This window comes from Cuculus canorus, chromosome 2 (assembly GCF_017976375.1).
Source record: "Cuculus canorus isolate bCucCan1 chromosome 2, bCucCan1.pri, whole genome shotgun sequence".
Lineage (NCBI taxonomy): Eukaryota > Metazoa > Chordata > Aves > Cuculiformes > Cuculidae > Cuculus > Cuculus canorus.
Window position 1 is genome coordinate 13,282,525 of NC_071402.1, and position 16,175 is coordinate 13,298,699.

A 16,175-nucleotide genomic window follows, 5' to 3' on the forward strand; every position below is an offset into this window, starting at 1 on the left:
AACTCTAAACCAACTGATTCATTCCCTTCCTAGCACTTGTAAGAATATTTTTGAATTAACCTTATGGTTATCTGTGGGCAAGTGAGACGTTTGATGAATTCTGGATTTGCTTAAATACTGTGCATGCTACTAAAAGTGACCTTCAAGCTTTTTCTGCTGTGACTGGATGAGAAATTGGTTTTCTTCTGCTTTGGGCAGCTTCAGATGCAGGAACTCAAATGTAACCCTCGACTTCTCTCATTTGTGTCATGGCAGTGGTGTTCTCTCTCCCTGCCATGTCAGGCTGCAGAGGCTCCTTCTTGTAGGTGACGGCTGCAGCATGTGTAGCAGTTCCTTGCTCCTCACCTACATCTCAAAGTCGCTTTGGGAGAAAGGGCCATGGGCTGTGTGGCTTTGCCTAGCAGGAGCACTACAGGTTGGACACCCCACCTCTATTACTAGGGGGCTGAATACATTGGGGGTTGTGTGTTCTCTGGCTTGTGCATGGTCTGTTTGTTCTGGTTCCAGTGCGGCCAAGTTGAAAGTTCAGGCTGGGCTTTTAAGATCATTTATTAGATATTATGTTTGCAGAGTAGGTGTGTTTATGGCGATGAAGGTGTTTCCAAAGCTTGAAGTGATGGGGAAAATGCCAGACTTTCCAAATAAAACAAGAAGGTGTTAAGGGTTGTTCCATATCTGGTAAAATTACAAGTCTGTTTGTAAATAGAGGTCTTGCATTTTGAAACACCCTGCAGGGCTAATTTTCATTCTTTCTGTTGTCTTTGACTATTAGAAACAAACAAAATCGATATGAAGTCTAAATATATGTAGTCTAAATGGGATTGTGGTACACCTCCTAAATCCATGCAGTCCCCGGGGGTGTCATGGTGAACTCCTAGAGGCATCCTTTTCCTTACCCCCTTATTTCCAGGAGGAATGGGCCCATAGAGCATGTTGCCCACCACAGTGTTGAAACTTAATTATTGTCTGAGCAGGTGAAGCTACATAGTGCATGGAACTGCATACATCTGAATTGCTTTTTGTTTTCAGACAAACATCGAACATCAGAAGTCAGCCCAGCTAACCTGAGTCAGCAGAATAGTTATGCGTGTGTTTAATATATGTTCCATGTTTAGGTTTCTGCTGAGTCAAGGACTCATAAGTGGATCCATAAGCTTCTAGAAGCTGTTGATATTATATTGAATTCAGGGGAGAGACAGCAGCTGTGGCCGTGCATGTAACCATTTTGGAAGGTTAACAAGATGCATGAGTCTTAGTTTAAAAATAAAAGCATCAAGTGACTAACTTAAAATTTAACTGAGTGTATGTGTAAAATCTGGAGTGTGTGTTGGCTTTATGTTCTGTATTTCTATTTGGCTATTAATGATTGTTGAGACAGGTTTCCTATCTGACTATACCTTGAGTGGTTTCATTTTCAGGTTCTTCATGTTTGTAAGCTTTAAGGAAAATGTTTAAATCTAAGGAGATTTGTTACAAGGAGTTATATGTAATGATCCAAATAATATAACACGTGTTCATGTGAAAACTGAGTTTTATCTCTAAGCCATTCGTAGAAGTTTCTGGAGAGCACTCTTAACATTTCATCTCGTGTCCTCTCAACACTGAATATCCAAACTCAAAACCTCTACTTTTGAGTATGCAGCAGCTGGGGAAAGTATTCTTACTTTTAATGAAGTTGTGATTAGAACATGATTATTAATGTACTGTAATACTGCCTAAAGTGCTTTTTCTTCCCCTCCTCCCGATTAGCAAATTTGACCTGTTTGAGTTTCAGAGCCTTTGCAGCTGTTTTTGTGTTACACTCTGGTCTTTGAAACTAATATTGTTATACTCCTCTCAAGGATGATTGCACAAAGCCAGTGACTCTTGACAGAAAAACACGAAGCTCTTCAACATAATTATAACTGAGGAACATCTCTGTTCGTAAAGCAAATGATGACCTTCTCATTCAAGTACTTTGCACTCTTTCTCTACTTGGCACTTGCCCTCTCTGGAGAGCCAGAATGGGGAGGGAGGACCTCTGCCCAGACCCTGTCTCTTGCAGAAGATTGCCTTATTCCTCTGAATTGGTCAGGTGTGGCATGATGACTGAAGTGAGAGCCAGGACTCACAGTGGAGTCAGTATGACACAGCTCAGGAGGAGGGAAGCTAATAAGCACGTTATCCTTGTCTGTTGCAGGGAAAAAAATCCTGTGTGGATGAGGCCGAAGTGCCTATGAGGTTTTTTGAGTGTTCCCCTCCTTCCCCCCAAGCTTATAATATGAGCTCCACTTCATGAAAGTGCAGTGAAGACACATTGCAAAAATCAACGACCACAGATATTTCTTAGATTTATTTTCATTCCTTCAGTTTTGAACAGTACTTGATAGTTCCCCTCATTTTGACAGCAAGCCAAGTTTATTGCAAAACTTCCAATAGAAAGTTTTTTATTAATATGCACTTATAGTGGTTGATCTTTTTGATGTTTTTCCACATTGCATCAGCAATTAGTTTTCTTTTAATTAATAATCTATTAATGTAATTGCAGTAGAGAACATCAAAAAGCGCTGTGGTTACTAACATAGCATCCACCAAGAGTTTTGCAAGTTCGAGTTCCCTCTTCTCTGTGAGGGAATGAGCTTTGTGCCGCTTCATCAGCTTGACCAGTTGTCTGTGTTGTGCACTTTTTCTGAAGCACAGGTTAACATGTTCTCACCTAGGAATCTGCAAGCCAAAAAAAGTTCCTAAACTGGTTTAAGTCTCTTAAAGTAAAAATGTGTGGTAAATAACTGGGATTTTAATTTGCAACAGCTCATTAGGAAGCAGAGCTACTGCGTTTGTCTTTATCAGCAGCGGAAGAAGTCAAAACAGTCTAGTTCAAACTGCTCGCTCTCTTGTCTTGGCGCTGATGATAATGTCTAAACTCTAGGAATGCTGGAATACCAGTTTGACTTTTTTTATTTTCCTTTCTGTGTCAATTTTGTGTCCTGCAATTTCTCACCATGCGCACCTGCCTGACAGCTGAGGCTCTGGGTAAGTCTGTGCCATGCTGTAACCCTGGTGGCTGGTTTATTGTAGCCCTTGCTGTGGCCTCTCTATGGTGTCTGGTCTCCACTAACTGCCTAGACTTTAATTTCTAATGAAACTAAAATACCAATTAATCACAATGAACAAACCATCTTGTAATTTATTTTCTTTTGGCTTCTAATTGGAACACCGTAAAAGAAGAAAATCAGTACTGTAGAAAAACATCTGGTTTATTTTAGAAAGGGGTTAACATGGACTGATAAATCATGTCACAGTTGGGAGAGAAGTTAAATGGTATAGACATGTCATCAAGGTGATATTCAAATAATTGAATATCTTATTGTTAATATGACTTTTAAAGTCTAGAGCTTGAAGTCCTTGCTGTTGTTTGTAAACCTGTGATCCAAGTTCCCCCTTTAATTCTGAAAATCGCATGCACCTTTCTTAACCGATAGATAAGAAATCAGCCTGTTTAACTTCATGCTGGGGAACGGGTGGAAATCGGCATCACAATTGTCTCCTCTTCTGCTGCCTGGTCTCATCTCAAATCTGCTTAAATTGGAGTGCTGTTTCGGTTGCATTGCAAATTTAAAGCAGCTGCCTTGAAATCTTTTTGTGAATGAAATGTGGCATTTCTCAATTTGAGGGAAATAATCGTACCTCCGCTCATAGATGTAATGCTGTAGGTATTGCCCTTTGCGGAAGCCTGGATTGATCAGATTGGGAGACTCTTAACCGAGGCACCTCTGCTGGTGCATGCTGCTTGTCCTCTATTTCGAACCACATTTTGTGTTTTTCCTGTTTTTTTAATTCAGTCTGGAAGTTTCCTTTAGTAACTTGGAACTTTCCTTTTAAGAGTGGACAACTTAGCATTTTTGAACATTAGCAGCTGATTCAGATCTCCAGTAGCCACCAGAAAGACTCAGATATGGTTGCTGAATGGGTCTGAAGTTAACCCCAGCAATGAGGTTTTCCACCTTTTATAAACAGAGGCAGAATTCTTCCATTCTTAGCCTAGATCCATATGGATTTATTTGTTGGCTTGACCGTGCAGGACTTAAAGTGGTTGTTTATCATGGCAGATGAAGCAGGTATGGTCATGAAGAACGTGATTTGAGAATGAATAACTTGGACCCTACTTTGGTTTATACGGGTAGAGGTGAACTCAGTGTTGCCTCATACAGTGTAAATTCTGTCACACCATAAAGGGTCCATCTGGAATTTTCAAGTTCTATGCAAATGTCTAAAAAATGTGAAAGGGAGCACTCTTCAAGTGTGAATGTGGAAGACAGTAATCTCACCAATATTATCTACATTACTTTGTCAATAACAGCATAAACCTTAGTAGTCAGACTTCCTCGGAGAGCATTGTTCTCTTTTGCAGTTACTGACATCCTTGCTAGTTTAAATTGTCTTATAAGATATAGAGAAGAAATCGGGTTGTAAATCACTTTTTATTCTCCCTAATATGTTTCCTTTACTGAAGTTCTTTTTAAACAAAGGTTATTTAAGATACTGCAGGAGGCTTTCAGCCAGGATTCACACAGAACACTGTAAACCGGTGGTTTTAATGCATGTTGGTCCTTTAAAGCTGTTGCATGTCATGATGATGATATGAAGCACCTGCTCTGAAAGTAACATACTAAGACTGTCCTTGGAGTAGCGGTGGATTCATACTAATATTGATGAGAAACAGTTCGGCTCTCTGCAATTCATTAGTTGTTACTTGCCTGTGTCAAGCCATGAATCCCTGGGCTGTTGGAACATGGCGCTGTTGAAGAAGCTAGTTCACAGCTTCTGGTTCTGCATTTCTGCTCCTTTCTGCAGCAGCAAAGCTCAGCTTTAAGAAATGCTGGATTTTAATGTCTCCTCAGTTTTAGGATTGTTGACTCATTCTTCTGAGTGTGGCTGGGTGTGTTCTGCACCCCTACATCATGTTCGTGTCTGTCTGGTTGCAGAACTGTGACCCGTGGCTACTTTTGATCCTTTTTGACCATTTCTAACAATGATTACTTTGGTGAGTCCTTCAGACCTGTCTGCAGCTGGGGCAGGAGTGTCCTTCCAGGTGCACTTTTACAGCTGCTCTGTGACGAGGCTGTTCTGGAACTATTTTCTGTCATTACAATATTTTCATTCCAAATGGGTAACCTAAAGGCTGGAGGATGTGGGCTGGGCAGAAGAATCAGTTGCTGATGTTCCTTGTGAAAGTGTGCCTCAGCAAAAGTAGTGCGATCAGTTGTCAGGGACGCCATAGGCAGGTGACCTTCTCCTCATAATTCAAAGAAGAAAAAGAACTGCTTTGATCTCCAGCGGTCACCATTCCCTTCTGAAATAAGTAGTGGATTGAAACTAGTGAAGACCCAAGGTGAACGAGGAGCAGAGTCATCAGCAGTTGGCTACCACATCCCCAGTGTCCACTGGGTGTAGGAGTGCTGTTGAGGGGCTGTGCTCTGCACTGCTTAGTGAAGGAAACTGGTTAAATTGGGCAGTGATCTTGTCCCTCAAATTTCTGAGCTGTCTGAGTGCTGAGTCTCACAGCTCAGGGGACTCTTGAGGGGAGTGGAAAGAGTTACGCCTGATTTCAAAAGACTTGCTAGATTGATGTCTGCATTATGGAGCTTTCACAAGATGTTAATAAAGCTTTCCTGCTCCTAAAAGATGAGTTGCAAGCAGACATCAGCAGAGAGCTGTATTCATTCCGTGTAAACATTTGATTTCAGAGACTCATCTAAATGATTCACCTGAGCTTGTTTCCTGCTTTGAATTATACCCTGGACAGCTTGTGTGTTTTCACTGACTGCATAGGTGCCCAAGAGCCATAGCCTAAAAACTGGTCCATGAAAGTTGCGGTGAGCAAATGGTACATCTGTTCATGTTCTGGCTCAGTTCAAGGAATAAAATGGAGACTTTGTAGAGATACAGGGGGTGATACAGGGGGTGATACAGTTTTGCACGTACTTTTGCCAAAGGGTTAAAATATCCAGCCTGAATATTATCCTGATACTTTTGTTGAACTGAGTGGGTTGCACAGGTGTATATGAGGTTTGTTTTTCCCCCATGTTTTGGGTGCTCTGGTCCAGGATGTCCTCCTCTGTGAGGTCCACATAAATTACCAAATTTCACTATAATTAGAGTCACTTTATCAGTGGAGTGAAGTTGCTTTCTAGGTGTGTGTCGTCTCACTGCAAAGGCGTATGCATTTAACAACAATTTACTGTGTTAAATGCGTGATCATATGGTAGAGCAGCTGAACATTTGCAGCAGTTCTCCAGAGCTGAACTAGTGAGTGTATTTGCAACTAATACATTTTGCAGTTGGTACATCCACACTAGTTAGACAGTATTTAGGTTTAAACAATGTGAGGTTGTTTTACCTGTTGTAATTTCCAGGCAGCTCTCAAAATAAGGGGTCTGAGCAAAAATGCACGTCTCAGTTTTAGGAATTTGAAAGAACAATTCCAGAGAAGTATAAAATGTTTGATCACTGCATCTGATAGCAAAGGAGAATGTGGGGAAGGGCCTGAGAGGGAGCAGTTGACTGCAGCTTCAGAGTCAGTTATTTTTGAAGCTATTTACTTCCAAACCAGTTTTATGACCACACTGCATTGATCAGCCTGGTCTAGAGGATCAGACACTGGGTGTTCCTGCTGGCACTTTGGTACCCAGGTGGCCTTGGCAGTAGCCGTGCTGGTGTTGCACTGAATGTGATACTTTAAGGATCCCTCTCAGAGCTCTGCTTGTGAGTTTCTGTGCAGTTTTGTGTGGACTGTGTCTAACTCCATACAGAGGAGATTTGTATATATCCAGTCTGTGATACCATTAAGCCAGCATGAATCTCTTTGCTTCCATTGCTGCTCTTTTTCCGTGGCTCTGGCTGTGTATTAGTGCAGGAAGCTGATGACTACACCTTGCTCTGGGCTATTGAAGAAATACGTATGATAATAAAACAAAGGTTTTCCTTTCTGACTCTGACCTTGATTCATCTGCATTGCATTGTGAACTACATGCATCAAGAGACTTTTTTTATTCATCTTGCTCGTAGCTTTAAATCCTCCATGCAGAAAGGTTATCGCCCATAAAAATAGATTTTGGGTAGTGAATTGTAATTCACCCACTATTTTTCAATGTTATCTTCTTGGTGTTTAAGCAACAGTGGCATGAGTATGTACTTGGCTGCATAATCTGCATGTGACCGTGTTTCTGGGAGATTTGTGATGAATTTACACAACTGAGGTTCTTTAGAATATTTAGGGGTGTGGGCTGCGTGAAAACATCTTGCAACCGCAGCATTGTTGATTCAGTCATACTACAGCTAAGCAGGAGCTCTTCACTCCCAGAGGAATACTTTTTTGATATGATGCAGAGTAAGCAGTTGGCGCAGAATCAGATACTTAATTGTCATGGAAAGTTTTGGTATTAGGAGTTGACTGTAATTAACAGAGTGAAGTTTTTGTTTGAAAAACATTGGAATTTTTTATTTCCATAGACAAATACTGGATGTTATTATGTATTTGAAATGTTGTTAGTCTCTTTGTCTTTCAGACTTTGGTACAAAGAAAACTTTTAGCAGTTGCTTGTTTAGAGTGCTTGAACCCAGTGATCTAATGATCAGTAACATGTCCCTAATATCATCTTATATAGGAGATTCGTTCAGTCCTTTGATGAATCTACAAAGTTGTCATTCAGACCTTGCTAAGCACAAAAGTAGGAAGGAAGAGGAATATACCTGGGGATAGTGATTAATATCCTCCCATTTAGCAAGGTGTTGATTTTTGGCAAGGATGATGGAAAGGATCTGTGCAGCTGACACTTCAAGAAGATCCAAAGTGCTGTCTTTGGCTTGTTGAAACCTTTTGAATTGAGATGGATTTCTATTATATGCAAAAGGAAAAATAAACTCTATTAAATGCTTGGTTTAATTGGGAGGAAAAAATGTACAAATTTGAATTAAGGGAAAATGCTGGTTGAGACTTGAATTGCAGACACATAATCCAGCAGCAGTGCTGGCTAAAAATAAGTTTATCCTCTGTGGAGATCTACAGTTTTGACAAAGTGTACTCTTGATTGTCTCCTGCATACAGGACGGGGTGACATTCAGCCCCAGTTGGATAGTGCTTTACAAGATGTCAACGATAAGTACCTGCTGCTTGAAGAAACCGAGAAGCAAGCTGTCAGAAAAGCTCTGATCGAGGAGCGCGGTCGATTCTGTACTTTCATCTCGATGCTGCGACCCGTGATAGTAAGAGCTCTCTGGTTCAAGTTGGTACAACTCACAAGTTGGATAAGTGGCCAAAAACCTCTAAGCAGATTAGCTTGTTATTTCTTAGGAATAAATCTCTAGAGCCATAGGTTCAGCCTGTGAAGGAGCAAGAGTTAGGCTCTTTCTTGTAGGCATTTGGAGTAATTCAGTGGCAGAAGACACTGAGTGCTTTCAAGATGACTAATGGGAAAACAATGGGCACAAAGACTTCAGTAGGCTTGAGTTCCCTCTGTATACCAACCTGAGACACTGCTAACGCAGTATTTTCCGCTACTTTTTTTTTTTTAACATGACATTTTAATATAAATCTTCCTTACTTCTACTCCAGTGCTAGGACTGATAAATGTTTCAAGACCTCCCCTGTGTATATAATAACATTATCTGACAGATTGCAGGCTGCTTCCGTGCAGTTTTCTAGCAGCTCTTTTCCTCCTACGTGACAGCTTTTTCAGTTCATTGAAAAGGTTTTAAGTATATATTCATAATCTCAGGTTGTCTGAAGCCCAGCAGTGAATCGTTTGTGGCTTTGTGCAAGCATGATTTGTTTCTGAGGGGTCTCCAGTGTACTCAGAAAATGCTCCCAGTGCTTGTTTACAAAGAGCATCAGTCTCAATAGAAAATCATGGTTAGAGAAGTAGGGAGGTGATGGCTGAGCAGGAGGCGAATTGCAGACTCTGAGGACCTGGATAAAATTACCATGATAGCTAAGGCATTACTATGGTAACTTAACAGTGCAGGATTTATCTGAGTTAGCTGTTGATGTAGCTTGAGTCTGAATGAATCATAGATGTATTAATGCTCTGTACCTGTATAGTGCCTGTACCTCAAAGTTTCCAAAAACTAGCAAAAAGTACAGGCTTAGGTTACACCTGGTTAGGTTCAAAGTTAAAATCCTTAGGGCACATTAGTGAGTATACATAGAAGAGTTAAATATTTTCAAAATGCAGCAAAAATGACACTTTTCTGTGAAGATGGCACAAAAAAAAAGGCTGAGACTGATATCATTGATGAGAGGAAGGATTTGTGGCCTCAGAACTTAGAGCAATCTTAAAGTAGTTATAAAACTCACAGTATTTCCAACTCTCTTTCATAAGCAGTGATTCCTTAATGGACAAACAGTTCCTCTGGGCATTACCACAGTCATCAGCAAAAAGAAAAAGGTCGTGTAGTGTGTTATTGGTCTGATTTTTAAAACCAGAGCTGAAATTAACCTTGCTATTTTGTCTTTTCAGGAAGAAGAAATATCAATGCTAGGAGAAATAACCCATTTACAAACCATATCAGATGACCTGAAAAGTCTCACCATGGATCCACACAAGTTGCCATCTTCAAGTGAACAGGTTGGCTCTTGTTACCTGGAAAACATTTCTTGCTTGTACCCATTTTCCTTTGTGTTCTAAGAAACATTGACTGCTAGGGTTTCGTGGCTTAATGTTGTTACCGTTTTGAGATGCTTCACTGCAGCGAGGTAATTTTTAACAGAAACAAGTTAGGAAAAGCTGTTTTGAAGTATGAGCTGAGTGCTCCCGAAGTACTTGGTGAGACCAGTGTGAAGTGGTAGCAGTAACACTGAAGTATGTGAATATGCCCAATTTCTGCTAAGGGTACATGAGGAATGAGTGTCATCTCCTCACCCTACATTTGAGCATCCCTGTTTTTATGTGATTACGGGATTGCTGGGATTAGATAGCTTGATGGATTCTAATATTTGGGTATTTTTCTGTGCTATCCTTAAAATGCATAGGAAAATGTCTGTTGTTGAATGACTCCAAATAGAACCATTTTTCCAGCCCTGCTGTGTGAACTTACTTTTCTTGTCATACCTTAATCACCTTAACCCTGCCCTAGAAGGGTAAAGGAGGGAAACTCTGATGTGGTTGCATATTGGATTATATTTTTTTTCAAATGCAACGCTTTTTAAAGTCTAAGGCTGTAATAGTTTGGGTTTTTTTAAAGGGTTTCTTTTTAGGACCCCATACCATAACAGTTTACAGAATGGTTAAAATAAATCTTCACTTTACTTTGTAAAGATTTTTCTATTCAGATCTGAACTTTCCTTCTCTGATAGCAGCCCTAGTGCTGAAGTGTGGTAGTTCCTGAAAAACCAAGGATGAAGCTGACTCTCCTGTGTAATACACACAGTGTAGTTCTGGAAGAGAACGGAGACTGAGTCACTTGGCACTGAAAGTTTGCAGTGGTGACGAATATTGTAGGAGAAGCAGATGCTTTCTGTTAATAGGGGGGAAAAAATATCCTTGTCCTTGATGCTATTGATTATCTTTCATCAGGTAATTTTAGATTTGAAAGGTTCTGATTACAGCTGGTCTTACCAGACTCCTCCATCCTCTCCCAGTACTACCATGTCCAGAAAATCTAGTGTTTGCAGGTAAGTAGACTGGTAATATTTAATTTTAATTTAATTTTTAAAGGGGGCAAGTTCAGACTGCATTATAGATTTGTATGCATACTTAAATCTTAAATAACAACTCTTAATGAAATCAATTCCTCATGGTCTTTATCTGTTTAAGTGTGTGACTGGGAATAATAAAAAGGATGGGCATGACTGAACAACTTTTGCACTCAAGACAACTTGAAGATGCTTTTGATTCAGTTCTCTTGAATCCATTTCAGATCAAAGAGCAGACTGTACTGATCTAAGCTCTGAGATGGTTCATTCATAATTTCCTTTTCTGTTTCTCATGTGATGACTTTTTAGATTATTCTAAGTAGCTGTTACTAATCAGTAAGTTAAACTGTTTGAAAAGGAAAAACATCCTTGGCAATTGCCCTGTCAGTCTGGTAGATGGAAATGCTTTTTTGATACAGGTTTTTTTTGACTGTTTAATGCTGTCTAGTGCTGTCCTGAAATATGCTGAAACACTGGATTCTGTCTACGCTTTCTCTGTAAAAACTGTTTTCTTTCATAAAACAGTTTATTAGCATGTTGCCCCCATGCCCTGGTGTCTATATTTACTCTTTCCTTTTACTGAAAAGGAAGATACCCTGTTGTGTATTCTGCTCAACACCTTTCTAGCTGCTCCTAAATGATTACCTTTTAGTTTGCTTTATGAATAATGTACTACAGGTTCCCTGTGTATGAGCAAAGTTACCTATAGCATGTCAGAGCAAGTGAACATGACTTCTTCTATGTACCTACTTGTCTCTGCATGCAGATATATATAAAAAAAATTAAGTACTTTTATATATATATGTGAAAATGTGTGTATTTAGAGCAATGAGCACAGGCTTAAAGATGCAATATCCTGAAGCTGTTAAAGAAAATGGCAAACAGAATAATAATGCATCATCTGTTCCTAATGAACCTCATATTCTTGTGTGGTCAAACTTGTGTGGCAACAGAATGATGTATATGGGTAAAATAAGGCAGAACTCCTCTTCCCATGCTCCAAGCCAACTTGTACATCTTGTGTGTTACTTGGAATTTGTGAGCAGGAGGTGCAGTCCTCACCCATGTATCCTTTAGAGCCTTTCCTTCAGCTAGTCAGTGCATTCCTGCCGACAAAGGTAGGAAGCTGCCTTCAGACTGGTGCATCCTGCTAGTCCTGCTCAACCACCCCAGCAGGAAACTCCAAAGGCTCCCACACAGCGGCTGGCATGTCATTGCTGTCATTCATGGATACTGGAGAATAAAAATCAGATTCTCTTTTTCGAAAAATCAATTTTTGTCATGGATATTAATTTGAGGGTGTAATTCTCTGATCATCTTGCTTGCTACCTAAAATTACACACCCATAGGCTTGACTCCACTCAATATGTCATCATATTTTTTTTTCTGGTGCAAAGCCTTCACATGAGCAAAACTTGTCCCAGGCACTCTGAAGCATGTGGTTTTGGTGATGCTTTCAAAAGTCTCACGCGTTGGCCTGCTGACTGACTGCAACGGCATGCCTAGAGGCAGACTTTTAGATGAACTGTGAAGCCTTTGAACCTTGTGCTAGAGAACCTGTTGAAAATTTGGGCAGTGGCGCAAGAGCAACAAGGTGTAAGTCAGGAATAGGAGAGAGCCATCAGGAGACGTTTTTTATGCAAGTGTTCTGTAAATGCTAGAGAGGACACGTAGCAATCCTTTCATCCCTTTCCTGACTGGAACTCTGAGTAGTTACAGAATTTGAACATTTGAGTGAAACTCAAGGTAAAATGCCATTTTCTCTCTGGTTGCAAGGGATACTGCAGCTGCTTATGGTTCTTTACTGATATATATGTGCATATATATATATTTAAATATAATTTGTCAACATTTTTTCTTTTCCGGTTTACGCTGCCTGTTGCTAGAGACATGTGGAATGTTAATTGTACTGTATATGGGTCTCTCCCCACCCTTGTGTTTTTTCCTCTCCCCTTTCCTTTCTTTGTTCCTTTTGTCTCTCACAGCAGTCTGAACAGCGTTAACAGTAGTGATTCCCGGTCCAGTGGCTCGCACTCGCACTCACCTAGTTCACACTATCGCTATCGCAGCTCCAATCTGCCTCAGCAGGCACCCATGAGGCTGTCCAGTGTGTCCTCCCATGATTCTGGATTCATGTCCCAGGATGCTTTCCAGTCCAAATCGCCATCCCCCATGCCACCAGAAGCACCTAACCAGGTACGTGCAAGCATGAGAACAAAAACCTGAGCGTGAGCCAGACTCTGTAACTTGGCTCACTTTTCACGAAAAGGATCTGATGTGGTTTTGGGGTACCTTGAAGTCAGGTTAAACACTGAGGGTAAGATTTGTCTTGCTGCACTTCGTCCATCTGAAAGTTAGGCCACTAGCTGGAGTGCTTTATGCTGCTTTTGCAGTAAGCACTGAAGGAAAGGGTGAGTCGCTCTCTGTGGGTTTGCTTTTCCCTCTGGCCCTGGAGGGAGCGTAGGTGCCTGACTTTCAGATACACACAGACAAGGAAGAGCAAGAAGTCCCACCTTACATGAGGGAATACTCACTTTACCCACTGAGTTTACCAATTAATATCCTGCACAGACTACAAGTTGTCAATATCTGGTGGCTGTTTACTGTTTAATGGGCAAACACCAGTGCCAGAACAGCCTTCTGGCAGCCTTGGCATTGATAGTGGTAGCTTCAGCAGAGAGACTACTTTTATTGCTCCCCTGCAAAAGGCCTGGTGTACTCAAAATGCCATTAGAAGTACCATATGAGATTGGTTCTGCCTGTTTCTACAACATCCCTTTCTGTGGATAGGCTTGCTTTTTTTGACCTGAGTTGACCACCTTGCAGAAATAGGATTAATGCCTGAAAATACGAAGAATTTTTTTAATTCATTATGGAACTCATACGTAATGAGTGTTTGTGAAGTCATAATGTCCTGAACCCAGAGGATTTCACTATAAATATAAGCAAAATTTTTCCAAAGCATTGTATAGTCTGCAGAAGGAAGTTGCTCCTCTATTTGGTCATGGTGTCATTCCTATAAAAACTAGCTGGCCACCTGCAGGCAGAGGTTTGCCTGCCTCCATGGTGTGTATCTTCCAGCAACTGAATTCTCTCTTCTGTTTTGTTATTTTTTGTAAAAAAAAAAATCACACAGTAACTGCAATATTTTTTAAACAAGGCTGAACTGCCATCTCGCATTATAAATCCCATCATAAATCTTAGTTACAAACTGAAGTGGACCTAATATCCTGTTGTTGAGTGTCAGTCATTTTTAATGTACCCTGGGGTCACTGGAGAAGCTTGTCCTTCAGTTTAATAAATGCAGTTGCATCCTTTTCATGTGTTGGAAAGTAGATGGTTTTGTCAGCAATGATAACTTTAATCATCACAGTTAGCAAGCAGCCAACTATTTTGGTGTTAGCAGTTACTGAGTGTCACCTGCACACTTAAACTACTCTTAGATCACCTTTGACCAGCACACAGAGCCTTACAGAGCTCAGAATGTTGAGCAAGTAGCACCCTTAGTGAAATTTTTAGAGTATCATCCAAAACAACATTGGTTCATTTAGTCTTGGAACATGTTCACAAGGGAAGCTCAACAGTTTTTTAATGTATTTACCTCTTTCATTTTAATAGAAATTCTTTGTTTTCAAATTAATACATCTTCTGCACTGTCCCCAGTCTGGACACATCAGCATTTTTTGTAGATGACGTCCTGAAGAATGTTGTGCACACTAATAAAATAGATGTTTTGTTTAGATTGGCTATGGCTAACCTAAGTGAAATGCAGAAAAGTAAATGAGCAATAATAAAGTAAACTGGAATAGTAACAAGCTAAGGAAGTTGACTTTTAAGATACATGCATCAATAATACTTGCTAGCATTATCTTTGGTTTTCCTAGTATCTGCTGCACCTGCATAAAAGGGCAATAATCTACATGATGATGCTATGTTTGCAGATGAGAATGTAACTTTGCAATAGCCCTTAGCATGGAAAAAGCCCAACCCCTCTCTTTGCAAGTTCCTCTGTTAAGCAGGGGAGAGAACTTCGGCTGGTATCAGCTGGCAGAACATCCAAAAAGTTGATGCTGATTTAGACCAGCTAAGTTCATACGCTTCCACTTCATTTTAGAAACTGTCCGTAGAGTTGCAAACTGATCCAAGCATCACTTGAGCTATTCATGAGCTGTAGAAGGCTGCAGCAGTGTGGCGTTGACAAGTGTAGTGTGTTGGTATAACCAATAGGTATGTGCTCTGTATGTCTCTGTATACCTTTACGCAAAGGAAAAGGTAACAGATCATTGCCTGGCTGCTTCATCTTTGCTTAAGTGTCTTGCTTTGTATGTTCAGCACTAAGTAAAATGTGTGTGTTGTGCTGACAGATAATTGTGAATGTGAGCTTACCAAGAAGCTGTTCAATTTACAGCGTTATTTCATGTTGTGTGTCTCTAACCAACTGACAGATCTTCCTTATGGCATTGTGCTTTTGAGGCTTGTGGTGGGTGGGGAGGAGCAGCGATATCAGCTGCTGACTGCTTCTAAAACACTGATGTCATTGTTTCTAGCAGTGACACTGAGACAGCAGAAAACTCTGGAATCAACAAAGGAAATTAAAAGCTATATATCTTGTGCAGGTGGACACTTTGCTGAAGCTTGCTAGCTACACGCTGTGGCATCTGCTGGCAGCAGTAGTTTTGACGCCAATAAATTTCATTTTCTTTTAATAATAGATTGTTTAAAAAAAAGTGGAAGGGGCCTACATAAAATTCCCACATTGAATGAGAATATGTGAGCTATGTGAAGCTTTTACACTCTCACCTACAATTTAGAAAAGCAAGTGTCACTGAAAATTAAACTGCATTTATTCAAAATCACAAAATGCGGAGGGGAAGAAAGTCAAACAAGGAATAAGTAGAGATTTAAAGAAAATAATAGACTATACCAGAGGAGAGGTGACTGGCAAAATGAAGATACTTTTCAGCCTGTAGTTGCTGAGTAGTAAATCTTTAACATAATTCTCACACTGCTTAGAAGATAGGAAGAAGAGCAGTTATAAAATCAGACTGCCCTTACTCTGGTTTGGTACAATCTCTTTTCTGCAGCGTTGTTGTTAACATCACTGGGAGTGGAAGTATTTGCCTGTAACAGATAGCTGTGTATGCAGAAAGGTCACTGTAAATGCTTTGATCTTAATTAAGCAAGTGCATTTCGTAACTAAACAGCTGGAAAAGCATCTCAGGTCTCTTCCTGGAGTGGAACAGTTTCTCTAAATGCCAGATTTGAGGTCAGCTGCGGTCTGTGGTGTGTCCTGACACCTTCTGACCCAAAACTCTTCTGACAGACCTGCTGCTGGGAGCACGGAGTAGCTCTTGGATGAACACTGAACATGGCTGGTGCTACTAAAGCCTCACATTGCCCTATGTAGTAGACAAACTGAAGTCTGGGATTATCTCCAGTGGAGTAATATGGTACTGGTATGGTTATGATTGATTTAGGGTACTGATAATAGAAGAATCCATTG

General features: G+C 40.4%; 1 protein-coding gene across 19 annotated transcripts in view; it reads left to right on the forward strand.

Annotated features, from left to right (window-relative positions):
* MTSS1 (MTSS I-BAR domain containing 1) overlaps positions 1-16,175 on the forward strand; it is a 125,469-nt gene that overhangs the window by 97,708 nt on the left and 11,586 nt on the right. For 6 of the 19 annotated variants that reach the window (XM_054057585.1, XM_054057580.1, XM_054057579.1 and 3 more), the window contains exons 7-11: positions 3,001-3,012; positions 8,087-8,244; positions 9,498-9,605; positions 10,554-10,651; positions 12,658-12,868. In XM_054057585.1, the coding sequence (XP_053913560.1) occupies positions 3,001-3,012; positions 8,087-8,244; positions 9,498-9,605; positions 10,554-10,651; positions 12,658-12,868 (587 nt within the window). The remainder of the gene's footprint in view (positions 1-3,000; positions 3,013-8,086; positions 8,245-9,497; positions 9,606-10,553; positions 10,652-12,657; positions 12,869-16,175) is intronic. The other 13 variants (XM_054057590.1, XM_054057582.1, XM_009560010.2 and 10 more) reach the window with 5 other exon arrangements.